Here is a 17009-nt window from a genome sequence, read left to right as displayed (position 1 = left end):
TGCCAGAACCCATTTTATAGCCATTTTTAATTTTAGAGACAGGGTCTCCCTCTGTTGCCCAGGCTGGAGTACAGCTGCATGATCATAGCTCACTGCAGCCTGGAACTCCTGGGCTCAAGCAGTCATCCTACCTCAGCCTCGCAAGTAGCTATGACTCCTCAGCTTGCAGGTATCATGTGCCATCATGCCCAGCAAACTTTTTTATTAATTTTGTGTGTGTGTGTGGAGACAGCAGTCTTGCTATGTTGCCCAGGCTGGTCTTAAACTCCTGGCCTCTATGAGTCATCCTGCCTAGGCCTCCCAAAAGTGCTGGGATTACAGGTGTGAGCCACCATGCCCAGCCTATTCTTAATTCTTCATTCTCCTTTTCTCTCCTAAAAATCGCGGGTTATCCCACAGACTACTCTATTGCTTTCCATGTAGCCCAAGCCTGATCTTTGTTCCCACTCCACCACCAAGGGCATCCGTGGCAAGTTACTTAACTTCACTAAGCCTCAGTTTCCTTGTTGTTAGGGTTGCTTTGAGGATCAGTGAGGTAATCTGCTTAGCATGGTGCCTGGCATATGGTAAGTAAGCACTCAGTAAATATTAGACATTATTATTAGTAGTAGTATTTAACCACTTCTACTTCTGTGTGACCAGTTTGAATCTTTACAGCCACTAGTTCTTTGCAAATCCTTTTCGGAAAGCGTACTTTCTGCCAGTGTCATGATGGTTATCTCACAGTTAGGGCTCTTAGCAACTAAACTGATCTAATTTACGTTTGATGACTTTGATTTAAAGTCCCAAAAGAACCATGTCAGTAAACAGATTTCTGCCTAAACTTTGAGCTCAGATCTCCTCCTCTGTGAATCAACCTTCAACGATAATTTTTGATTCTGCAGCATTAACAGACCCTCCCTACATTTGTTGCACAAATTTGTTAATAAATGATTATTGTTTTGTTGGTTCATTTATGTATATCTTATCATTAAGGCATTCCATTTTTAAACCCAGTTTTAACTATCTGCAGCATTCCAGGAATCGCGCTCTTTAATTAGATTATAAATTCTTCAGGGGGAAGAGTCGGTCTCTCATTTCTTTGACTCTTCCAAAAGTCCAGCACAGTTCTTGGCACACTGGAGGGTACCTCACAGTTCTACGCAATTACTGTGTCCTTGAAAAATGAATGAAATAAACTTTTGGGGACAGTACATTTTCTATTAGGTAGTTGGGCTGGCTACTGAGTAAAATCTATTATGAATCGCCTCGCGAAGTGAAGGGTTCTTCTGTAAAGGGGAGGATCCTCCAGTCTTCGTGTATGTGTGAACTCGGAATTTCATAGACAGCCCTGTCTCACTATCGGTTTGGCACTTCGCCTTCCTAGGCCACAGGACGTCGAACCGCAGGCGACAGCCGCCTCCCGCGAGGGGGCGCCCGACTTCCCTCGGCGCTTCCACCCATACTACGCGGCCTCCGTCAGGCAGTGGGCGGAAATTTCCTTGCTGTCGCGCGTGACGTCACCGGAGGGCGAGGTCTGCAAGAGGGGGTGGGGCCTTCCCCTGCAGCGAGGGGCGGGGCCATCCCAACGCCGCTTTTGCGGCCGAAGTAGGTTGGGAGTGGAAGGTAGTGGCTGCTGTTCCGCAGTGTCGGGAAGATGGCGCCGCCAGTGGCAGAGAGGGGGCTAAAGAGCGTCGTGTGGCAGAGTGAGTGCGGTGGGGCAGGGGTTGAGAGAGGGAAGGCCGGGAGGCTGCCGTGCCGGGTCTCGTTTTGCAGCCCCAACCCAGCGGTCTGTTGAGTCGCCGCCGCGAGCACTTGTTGCTTTGGCATCTGTGTGAGGACTTCTTCCTGCTTTCCTGCCCTGCCCTGTTCCTTGCCAGCACCAGGGATGGGCGGGGTGCGACGGGACGCGGCCTTCTAGTTGGCGTCGGGCACCCACTCGCCTCGGCCGCGCTCCTGGCCGCGAAGCTCCGCCCGGGGTGAGCTGCCCTGGCCCGGCTTTCCCTCCCGCGGGGCCCGCGCCTGTCCTCGGCCGCACTCTCTACTCATCTCTGCTCTTGTCCGCTCTCCACCAGTTGGGGATGTCTCTCCATCCGAGACAATTCGAGCGCTGTTTATTCCGCCCCCATCTCCACCCCACACTGGAGTTTGCAAGGACTGTTTATTCTGCTTATTCGTGTTAGTATCAACCCGTGCTTTTCAAAAAAAAAAAACCCTCACTGTTTAACAGACTCCTCTTTCCCTATTCCGAGAGGAACCTACTTTCTGAAAAGTTCTTGAGAAGGGACCATTGGAATGACCGGGTGTCCAGCCGTGACATCTTCCTGCATAGCCCGGGCTGGAGCCGCCGCTCCTTCCGTTTTCCCTACACTCTCGGGGGCCCCCTCCCTGCTGTTAGGACCGGACTTCTTATTGGTTACTGATGTTCTGCGGTGTCATCCACAACTTTCATAAACATCGCTCCAAACCTAGGTCTGGCAGGTTAAAGAATGAAACCACCTAACAGGAATAACCATCATTGTCTGGCATTTCTGAGTTCAAAATAAGTATGGCCTAGTAGTGGAAAGGGTGTAGCATCTAAGTATTTCTTAGTCCAACTTGTTGAACAAAAAACAGAAATGATTTAGTCAGCAGAATTCTGGGAGTTCCTTGTCTAAAATTAAAAATCCAAATCAGTAACTGGGATAGTGCTTAACATATAGCAGGCACTAAGCAAATGTATAAATAGGTGAAAAATATGAAATTATCTTTTAAAAGATTAATTTTAAGGTTGGCGTTTGCTTTTTCAAGATTTACATGGCTGACTTTTTAAGATTTGGGGATGTTTTAAAACAGTGGTATTTAAATACATTTATGTGAAAATGGGTAACAAATTGTGTTGTATAAATAATTTCCAGATATATGTTATTAACATCAGCATGTATGCATTTAAGCCAGTTCTTTACATATTGAATCATAAGCTTTTTCCCTTTTTCACGTTTTCCTTCTGATCCTCATATAGATAAAGACATTGTTTTTATTATCTGTCATTCTGTGACTTCCTTTTTTAAATCAACTGACATTGACTCAACATTTTTCGTGCTGCTTCACAATCTTCGTAATTAACATTTTAAAATTGCTTTTTAAATACCTTGAGGTGGCAAAAAATTTTGATAGCAGAAAAGAAAAGAAAAAATTATGGCCAGGTGCAGTGGCTCATGCCTGTAATCCCAGCACTTTCGGAGGCCAGGGCAAGATGATCGCCTGAGCTTAGGAGTTCAAGACCAGCCTGGGCAACATACTGAACCCTGTCTTAAAAAATAATAATAAAATTAGATTTTAAAAATGTTACATAAAAACAAAATTAATCTTCCTCCCAACCAGACCCGTAGCCTTCCTCTCCAGAGACACTCAGGTTTCTTATAAATCCTTCCACAAGTTTTTTAATGCAATTACAAGCATGCATAGAATCATATGTTTTTGTTTTACTCAATTATCTTTGTTTTATGTCTTTTTTCATTCTGGTTGCTTTCTCTTTTATTTTGTTGGGCAAAATTTTCTTTTTTTAATTTTTGGATATTTACACAGTCATTTATTTAAATCAGTGTTAATATATTGAGTATGTACTCTGTTCTTTGATTTCCTAGAATTGACAATTGAGTGGGAGAAGACAGGTGCACAAGTACTTAAGGACTGCTGTATTAGCAGTATGAAATTTTGGAAGAAGGAATTATTTCCTGTATGGGAGGAGGTCAGGGAAGGCTCAAGAGGAAGTGACATATAAGATGTTTCTTGAAAGGTAGTAGGATTTTGACAGGCAGAGGGAAATCTGTGTCAAACCCCAAAGGTGACAAAGTAAGTGGTTGATTATGGAAGAGGGAACAATTCCTTTTGATCGAGTACAGGGTATTCATTGCAAGGGATAGGGGGACATAGACCAAAAAGTAGTTTGGAGCCAGATTATGAAGGGCCTGGTTGCTGTATTATTTAGACATTCTGTAGGCAGTGGGAAACCATTAAAAATGATATTTTCTCCTCCTTTTTCAAAGAGCAGTCACTAGCATTTTTGGCATTCTATTAAACAGTGCTGAGAGAAAGTGATTTTCTTGTTCCTATTTTGAAGATAAATTACTCTAAGATTTAATTAAGTGTAATGTTAGCGTGAAGTGCACTAATGATAAGTGCACAGCTGGATGAGTTTTTTACCCATGAAACTACCATCCAGATCACGATAAAAGAATGTTTCCAAGCACCCTATGGCCTTTCCCAGTTCAAGCTCTACCCTCTCTCCTAGAGTAACCAGTATTCTGACTTACATCACCACCAAATAATTTTATAATGGTGCCTTTTTACCCTTACACTATTATGTTTACAAGAAATCCTCCATGCCCTTTGTTGTAGTGTTTTCTTCAATAATAAATATTGAATTGTGTGCACCTGTAGTCCCAACTCCTTGGGAGACTGAGGTAGGAGGATCGCTTGAACCCGGGAGGTGGAGGTTGCAGTGAGCCGAGATTGCACCACTGCGCTCCAGCCTGGGCCACAGAGACCCTGTCTCAAAAAACAATATAAGAATAAATCTTCAATTTACTACATTTCTACCTAGAAATAATTGCTTTAGTATTTACTTTTGTATATATTTAGTTGGTTATACAGTAGTCCTTAGTTTTTTGTGTATGTGTTTTTTGTTTTGTTTGTTTTTGAGACGGAGTCTCGCTCTGTTGCCAGGCTGGAGTGCAATGCCGCGATCTCTGCTCACTGCAACCACCGCCTCCCAGGATCAAGTGATTCTCCTCCCTCAGCCTCCCGAGTAGCTGAGATTACGGGCATGTGCCACCATGCCCAGCAAATTTTTGTATTTTTAGTAGAGATGAGGTTTCACCATGTTGGCCAGGGTGGTCTCGATCTCTTGACCTCGTGATCCACCAGCTTCAGCCTCCCAAAGTGCTGGGATTACAGGCGTGAGCCACCGCGCCTGGCCAGTCCTTAGTTTTTATATATTCTGCTTTCATACAATTTTTGATCATTGTATCTTGAAAGCCCCTGGGTGGTCTTTCCCATTCACAGTTCAGCCTGTTTTTGTTCAGCTGACTTGTGATGATTAACTTGTGATGATTATTGCTTTGGTTTCCTGCCCCAGGTCCCTGGGTTTGCTTTTATAAAGATTCTTACCTGTTCACTGAATAATCTGGGCCAGGGGCAGAATCTGTTGGAATCATAATTAGGAATTTAATAACATGTTTTAGTTTTCTTTTTTTTTTTTTTTTTTGAGACAGAGTCTCTCTCTGTCGCCAGGCTGGAGTGCAGTGGCGTGGTGTAGGCTCACTGCAACTTCTTCTTCCCTGGTTCAAGCAATTCTCCTGCCTCAGCCTCCCCAGTAGCTGGGATTACAGGCACGTGCTACCACGCCCAGCTAAGTTTTGTATTTTTAGTAGAGATGGGGTTTCACCGTGTTGGCCAGGATGGCCTTGATCTCCTGACTTCATGATCTGCCCACCTTGGCCTCCCAAAATGCGGGCGTTACAGGCATGAGCCACTGCATGTGGCCTTTTTTTTTTTTTTTCTTTTTTTGAGGTGGAGTCTCACTCTGTTGCCCAGGCTGGAGTGCAATGGCTTGATCTCTGCTCACTGCAACCGCTGCCTCCTGGGTTCAAGTGATTCTCCTGCCTCAGCTTCCCAAGTAGCTGGGACTACAGGTGAGCGCCACCACACTTGGCTAATTTTTGTATTATTAGTAGAGACGGGGTTTCACCATGTTGGTCAGGCTGGTCTCGAACTCCTGACCTCATGATCTGCCCGCCTCGGCCTCCCAAAATGCTGGGATTACAGGCGTGAGCCACCGTGCCCAGCCATGTTTTAGTTTTCTGAGAATATAATTTCCCTTATGGCCTACAAGTCTGATTTTTTTACTTTTACTATTTGATTTTCAAAAACATTGTTATGATACACTATTTATAGAAGCTTGGTTTATTATTTCTCCATACTGAAATAATCATTGTAAGACTTGGTTTCTAGTCCAGGTTATACTTCTGCTGTTTCCTAACTTAAACCATGAGGGGTTTGGACTACATTTTCTTCAACATGTTTTTTTCAGCTTGAATTCTCCGTGATTCCATTTTTTAGATCTTCACTTTGTTATATTTTCTTTATTTCTGCTTGCATTCCTGATAGTTTTCTCTGATGCCATAGTTTTCTTTTATGTTGTTTTGTTTGGGACATAAATATTTGCTATTAGATTTTCATTTAAGGCTTTTTGCCTGACATCTTTTTTTTTTTTTTAATTGTGCTTTCTTGCTCCTCTTTTATATACTTAGGCATGATCTTAGTCCATCTCCAGCAAATTTTAAAAATCATATATATTAAAGATCTAAAATATAAAAAATAAGGCAATAAAATGTGGAGCAAATATAGGATAGTATGGGTTAGACTTTTAAAAAGTAACTGGTAACTCAGATGCCATAGAAAAGATTATATAAAAATTGTAAGCCAGGTACCGTGGCTCATGCCTGTAATCCTAGCACTTTGAGAGTCCAAGGTGGGATGATCCCTTGAGCCCTGGAGTTCGAGACCAACCTGGGCAACAAAGTGAGACCCCATCTATACAAAAAATTTTAAAATTAACCATGTTTGGTGACTTTCACCTGTGTTCCCAGCTACATGGGAGGCTGAGGCAGGAGGATCCCTTCAGCCCAGGAGGCTGAGGCTGCAGTGGACATTGATTGTGTCACTGCACTCCAGCCTGGGTGACAGAGCAAGACGCTGACTCTGAATAAAGAAATAGCGAGCATAAGCCCGGGCACAGTGGCTCATGCCTGTAATTGCAGCACTTTGGGAGGCCAAAGCAGGTGGATCACTTGAGCTCAGGAGTTCAAGACCAGCCTGAGCAACATGGTGAAACTCCATCTCTATCAAAAATACAAAAATTAGCCAGGTGTGGTAACGCATGCCTGTGGTCCCAGCTACTCAGGAGGTTGAGGTGGGAGGATCGCTGGAGCCTGGGAAGTTGAGGCTGCAGTGAGCAGTGATCATGCCACTCACTTCAGCCTGGGTGACAGAGCATGACTGAGTCTCAGAAAACAAAAACAAACTAAAGTTACTATCTGGGTAGCATTTGGACTAGTGGAAGACTAATTTAGAGATTAGGTAGAAGCCAGTCAGTGGAGTATGTTAAATAGTATAGTTTAGATTTTATTCTATAAGCAAGAGTGAGCATTTGAGGGAATTTCGAGGTGTGTATTAATATAATCAAACAGTTGTATTTCAGGAAGGTGACTCTGACAGCAGAGTGAAGAATGTATTGAAATAGCAAAGGTGTTGGAGGTGGAAAGCAGGAAATCCAGATAGGATTCTATTGCAATACTTCAGTGAGAATGAAGAATCAAGTTGATGCTGGGTGACAGTGGCAATGAAAAATAATAGCTACCAGAGAGAACAATCAATATGCCTAATAGGTGGGTGTGAGGAAAGGAGGAAATAGACAAAGACAATGACTAAGAAAATGACAATAATACTTAGAGAAATAAGTCTAAAGTAGTTTTCAGGGTGCCGTAATCTCACCTTGAGACATGTAGCTGCTTGTATCTGTATTGTATAATTGAATCACGTTCAAAGAGAGAAGGGCTGTAAGACTGTCAAAAATTGAAAGACTAATATGATAGATGAAACTTTGATGATGAATATGGTCTGAGGAGACCAGCCACAGGAGCAAATTCTCTTACCTTTGCTCTGAGAACAAGCAGAGCAAAGGTAAGAGAATTGAGTCTTGAGGTATATCCATATTTAGGATGCTAGAGAAAGGGATATAAGGTCAAATGATTTTCATTAGTATTTAGAGGAAATGCCTCCTTAATTCTATAGTATTTGTTGATATGATTTCCTTTGACTCCTCTCTAAACATATCTACCTGTGACTGTGTCACTTTTCATGGATGCCCTTACTATCTCCATAAAACTAGTTATTTCTTTAAGGCAATAACACTGACTCTTTAGGTATCTTCAGATTCTTTTTTTTTTTTTTCCTCTGGCAGACACAGATAGATCTAAGTATCTTCAGATTCCAAGACAGTTCTATCACTAGAAATTTAAAGCAAGCTACATATGTAATTTTAAATTTTCTAGTAGTCACATAAAAAGGTAAAAAGAAAAAAGTCAAATTAATATATTATATTTGACCTAGTAAGTTTTTTACATTCCTTTTTTTGTACTAAGGTTTTTGAAGTCTTGTGTATTCTGTACTTACAGGATATCTCAGTTCAGACTAGCTGCATTTCAGGTGCTCAGTAGCCAGATGTGTCTGGTTTCCACCATCTAGGACAATGCAGTTCTAAGGTTTCAAAGACTATAATGAGATGACTTCTGCTTAGGGAGCTTTTCTCCAATCTACTCCATCATACATTCCATGAGCATTCATTTCTTAAGAGAAAGACACAAATAAATCTGATAAAAACAAGCAAATGTCTTCAATTTTCAGCTTGTTTGAGGTGTAAAGAACGAAGCTAGCTTTGAAAGGAAAAGCAGCATAATATTTCTGTATCTGAGCTGTACCTGAGAAAATCCTTTATTTTTGCCTGTAGGGTTCTAGAAGCCAGTGCTTTTGGCTTAAATTATGGTTAAATATTTCAGACTTTCACCATAATTCTCATATAACACTATAATCCTCCTAGCAAACAATATATAATTATCTCAGTTGATATTTCTTAACACTTTCAAATCTTCCCAGTCACAATAAAACCTTCCAGCTCACAATTCTGAAAATGGCTATAAATAACTGAATTGCTTTTACTAACATTTCTGAAACCAAATATGTGTTTTATTCCCCCCTCACACCAACCAATTCTCCAACCCTGGACCCCAACTGTATTAGTGTCAGAATTGAAATGAATTGTAGGATATCCAGTTAGTTAGGAACTAGTTAGCTAGGAACACTAGTTAGTGTCAGACTCCACAGGTTTGAGGGCTCAGTCTCACAATACTGCCTTCACTTCAAATGCCAGTACCAAGTCCCTAGACCCACACTTCCGTCTGGCTTGGCTACAAAGTCAGGAATTCCCACAATCCCCCTTCCCTTTCAGGTTCATTAATTTGCTAGAATGGCTCACAGAACCTCAGAAAACACTTTACTTACTACCAGTTTATTACAAAAGATATAAATGAACAGCCAGGTGGAGAGGTACATAGGGTAAGGTCCAAAAAGGTCCTAAGCATAGGTGCTTCTATCCACATGGAGTTGGGTGTCTCACCCTCCTGGCACATGGTTTGTTCACCACCTTGGAAGCTCTCCAAACTCTCTTAAGGGGTTTTTATGGAGGCTTCATTATATAAGCATGACTGATTGAATCACTGGTGATCGAACTCAATCTCCAGTCCCTCTTCCTTTCCCAGAGGTCCTGGGGTAGGGCTGAAGGTTCCAACCCTAATGGCTTGGTCTGGTGACCAGCCCTCAATCTAAAGCTATATAGGGGCCCCTCACCCAAGAGTCATTCCATTTGCAGATGGAAGAGACACTTACCACTCAGGAGATTCCAAGGCCTTTAGGGGCTCTGTGCCAGGAACTGGGGGTAAAAACCAAAATTTTTTATTGTACCACAGTAACTATTATTATTTATACCTTCTGACAGAAGAGCCGTCATTTTTTAACATCACTTGTTATCAAAAACTTGTTGATAAATTTCCCAAAAGCATTAACTTAAATATAAATTAGGAAATGGAAAAGCTTAAGTTAATGAAATAACCATCTCATTAACAAGAATTAATGAAAAACAGGTTACTATAATTTATATTTTAATTATATTTTATGTATTACTATGTATTACTACTGATTTTAAAATCAATTGAACATTAATAAAACATAGTAAGTGTGGGAAATTGTTTTATTAAGAGAACAGATATTTGTGTAAATTGTCTACATGCGTTATTTAATACATAATGGAAAATGTTTTTAAATCAGTGAACTAATTTTTAAAACATATTTAGAGAATTTTGAAAATCATTGTAAGGAACATAATATTTATTGATTATAAATCAAGATTGAATATTGGTGTCCAAATGCTGTGATATGTATTGTTGAAAAGTGTAATGTAGGAAATCAGTATGAAAAATGTTTATGCAGATTTGATTGGCAGATATAATTTAGCAATGGGCAATTTAAGGATGTTCCCGTGGGTTTTTTGTTTTTATCTTGTTTTACTTGGGATTTAAGTAGAATAGGAAAAACCAAATCAGGTAATACTTTTAGAAATATTTTCTCGGTATGTTCATGTACTTAAATATATTAACCCTTTTTATAATACCTTTTAAAGTTAAAAAATTGATTACAGTTGAAATGTACTGTATAGGCTAGGCATTAGAATTGGATTTTTCCGTAGGGTTTAACAAATATGCATGCTTTTTATGTAGTTTAACAAATTTCAAATTGGATTTTTCCTTAGCCATTTTAGACTGTTTGAATTACTATGTTTCTGTTGATTTAATTCCTAAGTAATTCCTTTCTTTTTTAAACAGAGATAAAAGCAACAGTGTTTGATGACTGCAAGAAAGAAGGTGAATGGAAGGTAGAATTTGCATACCTTGCTCTTATAAAAAATAATACAAACTTTAAAAACAATACAGTATAAAAACTACATAGTATTTACATGGTGTTAGGTATTCTAGTATAAGTAATCTAAAGATGATTTGATGTATGTGGAAGGATGTGTGTAGGTTACATGCAAATACTACACTATTTTATGTAAGAGATTTGAGTATCCATGGAGTTTTGGTATACATAGGGGTCCTCGAACCCCCATGGATACTGAGGGATGACTATATAGGGTGTGGAATCACACTGCTTGGCTCTGAATACTATCTTCACCACTTAATTGCTTGGCTCCTTGCGCAAATTACTTGACCTCTCTCTGCCCCCATTTCCTTGTTTATAAAAATGGTGATGGTAATACCTCATATGGTAATTGTAAATATGAGGTGAATTAATCCATGGAAATGGCTTAAAACAGTGCTTTGTGCAATAATTGTTCTACAAGTGACAATTGTAATTTTAAGAAAATTTGATGTTAAACATAATGTCATTTAAAATGAATAAGCTCTGTGCTTCAAATTAGAAATATTTCTGTTTGCTTACTTATGTACAATACTATATGCATGTATACTGAGAAAATCTCTAGATTGTGCAAGATAAAAGATGAGATCATTTTGCCTACTGTCCTGATATTTTATGTTATAAAAGGCTTTATAAAAGTTAATGGATAAAATTCTTTTTTTCATTCTTGGTAATAGGATGCTTACAGTATTTTTTTAATTTGTGTTTGTTTTAAGATAATGCTTTTAGATGAATTTACCACTAAGCTTTTGGCATCATGTTGCAAAATGACAGATCTTCTAGAAGAAGGTATTACTGGTAAGTGTTATTTTTGGCATGAACACTTTTTAATTGTAATTGGGGGAGATCTGAAGTATTAAATTTTAGTTAGTAATTGTGTTTCTAAGGAGCTTATTTTTTAAAATTACTGTAGCCATAACAATTAGATTTAACATTCTTTTCTCTGAATCTTCTGTCAGTTTTTTTTTTCCTCAGCTGAGACATATAATTAAGACCCCTAACCAAGCCTAACTCAGTTGCCTTGTTGAGGTTCTTTAAATGTTTTGCTCATATATATATATATAAAAAACAAGTTTGTGTATTGATACACAAGCTTTACTTCAGTATTTTGATTTAGTTTATGGTTTCATGTATTGCTTTAAAGTGGGTATCAAGATTTATGTCATAAAATTAACTTGTACATACTTACAAATGCATAATGCTGACTTTGTAAATTTATCTTTATTACCAGAAAGGAGGCAAATAATTATAAGTTTAAATCAGTTTTAGTATGAAAATTTGAAATACTTACAGATCCTGAAAAAAAATCATAATGTCACAAGAAGTTATCTTCCTCTAGGCAGGATTATGTTATTGAGATATTAAACTATATTACCTATTGAGGAAAATACTAATATCTTGTAACATTCATAATCGTGTTATCCTTAATTCATCCTTTAACTCACTTATTAAAATTTGATCTTCATAATAACCCTATGAAGACAGATATCAAATACTCTCATTTCTAATGAGGAATCTGAGGCTCCAAGTGAAAAAAATTCATTTATATGTTGATCCTAATGTAGTTTATGTACTGTCTGTTACTCCTAACTTAATGAAGTTCAAAAATATACCCAGTATTTTCAAGAAAGTCTGACCGTATCATATTTATGTTTTGATGTTTATATATAAAATAATCTTTTTTTTTGAGACAGGGTCTCCCTCTGTCACCCAGGCTGGAGTACAGTAGTGTGATTTTGGCTCACTGCAGCCTCCTCCTCCTGGGTTCAAACAGTCCTCCCATCTCAGTCTCCCAAGTAGCTGGGACTACAGGCACATACCACCACACCCAGCTAATCTGTGTATTTTTTTGGATAGAAAGAGGGTTTCACCATGTTGCCCAGGATGGTCTCGAACTCCTGGGTTCAAGTAATCCACTTGCCTTGACCTCTCAAAGTGCTGGAATTACAGGTGTGAGCCACCATGCCCAGCCATAAAATAACCTTTATTGTTGATTACATATTCAATTTGTGGTCTTTCTGACCCTCAGTGTAAAAAGCTCTAAACTAGAAATTAGAAAATTGAAGCCTTGATTTTTCTACTGAATAAGTGAAATATTGATTAAGCCACTTAAGTTTTTTAAGTTCCAAAAGGTCATTCTGATGTGAAACTAGGGTGAGAACCATTTGATAACACATAAAAGCTCTGTGGAACTGCAGAGCTGTTATGCACTGTAGGGAGGTTTATTGCATTTTGTAGACCATCGTTTCTCACTGTATGCTCAGTATTAATAGATATTCTTCAAGGAAGGGATTCTGTGGCCAGTACATTTAGGAAACAGTATTAAACACAGCTCAACAGCTTTCTTTAGGACTTCAGAGTCTTTATATGCCAAGGTATAAGTAGATCCCCTGGGTAAAATGATAGTATTCAGTTTTCTTAACTTATTTGGCCACAGAAAGCTATTTTTGAGAAGCGTTTCATAGGACTGTATATCATAGAGCTCGCTGCTGTGGGATACCTTTGATATCCTCCAGACCCACCTAAGTTTGCTGTGGTTTAATTGTAGTCATATCTTCTAACTTAAACTCAAAACAATCCTTTTGAGTTCCACATTAGCTCTCCTGAAAATCCCTCTATGAAACTGGGCATTGGCAGGTTCAGCAGTCAGACTTTCTGTTGTCATTCAGGTCATTCATGAAAATATTTAGTAGTGTCTTGGGATTTAAAAAAAACTGGGAAAAAAATGCTCTGTCAGGATTTGCTACTTGAGTGGAGAAAAAAGTCAAGCGTAAACACCTTAAAAAAAATAGACTGAAGCTGGATACAATGACTCATGCCTATAATCCCAGTGCTTTGGGAAGCTGAGGCAGGAAGATCACTTGAGCTCAGGAGTTCAAGACCAGCCTGGGCAATATAGTGAGACTTTGTCTCTACTAAATCCAAAAAAATTAACCAAGCATGGTGGCACATACCTGTAGTCCCAGCTACTTGGAGAACTGAGGCAAGAGGATTCCTTCAGGGAAGTCAAGGCTGCAGTAAGCCCTGATTGTGCCACTATACTCCAGCCGGGGTGACAAAACGGACCTTATTTCAAAAAAATAAATAAAAAGTGAAAGACAGATTGGGAGTTAGATTATTCTTTTTCACTATTAAAGACCATTCTCTTTGTTTTTTTGGTTTTTTGATACGTGTGTACTTTTCAGTGAATGGAGAAGTGGCACTTTCTGTTATTAATAAAGAGATTTCAGAATATTCTCAGAGCCTGAGTTCTAAATCATATCTATCACAGTATTTTCAGTGTTTTAACATGTACATTATTCACCAAACAAAATAGTATGTATAGCATGGCTGTAAGACACTCCATTCTGAGCATTAAACAATTGAAATAAATGAGCACAGATTAAACCTTAATTTTTTCAAGTAAAATTATAATAGTTGAGAATGAAGAGAAAAAGATTAAATTTTTCCTTGGAAATATTATTTGATTGTCTAGTAGTAGTTATGATAAACCTCTACATTACTAATATACATTCAGGAATGAGAAAAGGAAATCACCAAATTTAAAAGAGAAGTCCAGCAGTAACCTCTCTTGCCAGTCACATTAATGTTAATTCTTTCTAGGCCCTTTGTCAACATGAATCTTGAAAGATGGTTCTCTGGATTTGTTGAAGGATACTTTAAATTAGTTTTAAGAAATATATATGTAGCTTTAAATAATTTGACAAAGTTTATTAACTTTATATTCACTTTGCTTTAGGTAATCTTATAAATGGCTTAATTTCCATAATTAAATATATAATTGACTAAATTCTAGTGATGTTCTGTTGCTGAAAAAGTACTTTATGAATATTTACGTGTGGTTTTAAAAGAATAGGAGTTAATTGGCAATTTATTTAAACAGCACTGTGGCAGGTGAAAACTTGGGCTCTGGAGTCAAATCTGGGTTAGAAGCCTGCCTGTTCTACTTTGTAACTGTATGATTGGATAAGTTACTTCTTTAAGCCTCAGTTTCCTCATTTGTAAAATACTTGCAAGGTTATTATGAATTTTAATGAATAATTCATGTAAGAAAATGAATTATTCATTTAAGAAATGAATAATTTCTTACATTGTTTATGTAAGAAAATGAAGAATTTTCATTTTTCATTTTTCAGGATTTTAAAATGTATCCGGTGAAGACAAAGAAAATGTTAAACCCAGTAAATGTTTTTGTTTTCATATTATTTGTAAATGTATTTTCATATTATTATAAATGGAAAATACAGTAAAGTTTATTTAAAAATTATTTTAAGTGTATAAATATTTGGTTATATAAAATGACCTTTTTTCTTGTTAGTTGTAGAGAATATTTATAAGAATCGTGAACCTGTCAGACAAATGAAAGCTCTTTATTTCATCACTCCGACATCAAAGGTGAGTATTTTGAGGCCTTAAAAAATAGGTTCATCAATATTTCACCATTGTTACGGTTTACTAATAGAAAATTCAAAGTAATGAAGTACACTTTAGTAGAAGAATATTGCCATAAACTAGTTTGCTTAGGAAAGTTTTTTCTGTTAGAAGATTATTTGCATTCTTCCCAATGAGAATGTATAAGTAAAAGAATTCCTTTTTTCCCATATGTGAAAGCAGAATTAAATTGTGTAAAATAACATTTCTTTGCATGTTTTGTTTTTCATGCAGTTCCTATTGAACTATACCTTTTGGGGGGATGGTAATATAGGTAAAAGAAATAATCTATAGTCTTGGATTACCTCTTTATCTCAGTGACTTTCCCGTAGCATATTTGTATTTATATATGAAGATGGATATATATGTGTGTATATATATATTTTATGTGAAAGGAAAGTCTTTAGTTTATAATCTGACCCTATGACCTAACTCATACTTGATGCCAACCTTTTAGAGCCAAATTATCAGATTTCTTTATTCTGTACAATATCTGAGAATGCATTTTTGAAAACCTGATCTCTCACTTATTCCCATGTAGAATGTTAATTTGGCAATCTCTGTTTCATTTCACTTCTAAAAAATTCTAACAGACATTAAAAAAAAAAAAAAAAAAAAAACTGATACTTTTTAGTCTCTACATGTTGGCTGCTAGTGGGTTTTAATGATATTTTATATCTTATCTGTAATATAATTCCATGAGAGAAAAATTCATAATTGGAAAAAAAAATGCAACTTAAAAAAATGCACCATTTTTCATCTAGCAAATTGACAGAGGGATTTAAAATATATATATATGGGTGTGTATGTGTGTGTGCATTCTGACTATTCTGGTTATCAGTGGATAATGGAGCAGAAACTACCATATACTGCTAGTGGGAGTATAGATTGATACAGCCTTTTTGGAAAATAGTTTGTAATTTTTTAATCAAGAACCTTAAAAAATGTTTTATATTTTAGAGTTTATTGTTAGGAAATAAATAAATGGTCTAGCTAAGTTTCTAGCAGTAAATAAATCTAATTAAATTTTAGCATTAATAAATAATAGGCCATATGATATCTGAATGAAATATATGAATGAAATGATAAATAAATGAAAACCCATGTGGCCATTAAAAATAATTTTTCTAGGGGTTGTTAGTGACCTAGATAAATGTTCATTTTGGATGTTAAGTGACAAAAGCAAGATACAAAATTGTATATTCCTCATTCTTACAGTCACCTACCAAGTTTTGGGTCTTTCTAATCACTTGATAGTTTAAGCTCCTCACTCACTGTCTCTCACTGCAGCACTTCTCCAGTCATAAGTCTTGGTGGTTTCGTTATCCATGTAGATGATACTTACAGTATGTTGGTTTCTAGTTCCTTAATCTGTTATCTTCCAATAGTCTTGTCTTATATGTTGTTTCAGTTTTCCTAGACCTCTTCATTGCCAATAAGAGCATCCTGTTCATACATATTACCTTACTCTTTTTTTTTCCCCAAAACCAAAACTGGTTAATATTACCTTACTCTTGTTACCTTACTACCTTATTAGCTATCACTGGCTGGAGAATATAGCATCTTAAAAAATCAGTTTATAAATTAAACTTTTAGCCAGTAAGGTTTTATTTTATCACTGAAACAAAATAATATTAGTCATTTCAAAAGGTAACATATTTAAATTAATATTTAATAAAATGTGTATTAACATCTAACCTTTTTTAAGTCTGTAGATTGTTTCTTACATGATTTTGCAAGTAAATCGGAGAACAAGTATAAAGCAGCATATATTTACTTCACTGACTGTAAGTCTTTTTAAAAGTTATTGCTTCATTGTTTAAAATTCCATTAGTTTTAAACTGTTGACTTTTTAAAAATCATCCAGCCCAAAATGTCATTAAAGTATCTACTTTTTATAATATTATTTCAGTCCTGGTGATTTTCTATTTATCATTTATTCTAATTAGGCTAGAAAGAATCTAAAAATGTAAGATTATATCTATCCTAATTCATACTAAGGTGATCAAAAATTAAAAGAAACTATT

At 37.1% G+C, this 17009-nt stretch overlaps 1 protein-coding gene across 3 annotated transcripts in view; it reads left to right on the top strand.

Moving 5' to 3' along the window:
- Positions 1-1572: 1572 nt before the first annotated feature.
- The window catches only part of STXBP3 (syntaxin binding protein 3), a 58308-nt gene continuing 42871 nt past the window's right edge, over positions 1573-17009 (top strand). For 2 of the 3 annotated variants that reach the window (XR_006690629.3, XM_005542525.5), the window contains exons 1-5: positions 1573-1685; positions 10458-10507; positions 11268-11349; positions 14870-14946; positions 16691-16769. Coding sequence is in view for 2 of the 3 variants with exons in the window: in XM_005542525.5 (XP_005542582.1) it covers positions 1637-1685; positions 10458-10507; positions 11268-11349; positions 14870-14946; positions 16691-16769 (337 nt within the window). In the remaining variant the exon portion in view is untranslated. The remainder of the gene's footprint in view (positions 1686-10457; positions 10508-11267; positions 11350-14869; positions 14947-16690; positions 16770-17009) is intronic. The other variant, XM_005542526.5, reaches the window with a different exon arrangement.

Source organism: Macaca fascicularis, chromosome 1 (assembly GCF_037993035.2).
Source record: "Macaca fascicularis isolate 582-1 chromosome 1, T2T-MFA8v1.1".
Taxonomy (NCBI): domain Eukaryota; kingdom Metazoa; phylum Chordata; class Mammalia; order Primates; family Cercopithecidae; genus Macaca; species Macaca fascicularis.
This window is presented reverse-complemented; position numbering and strand designations above follow the sequence as displayed.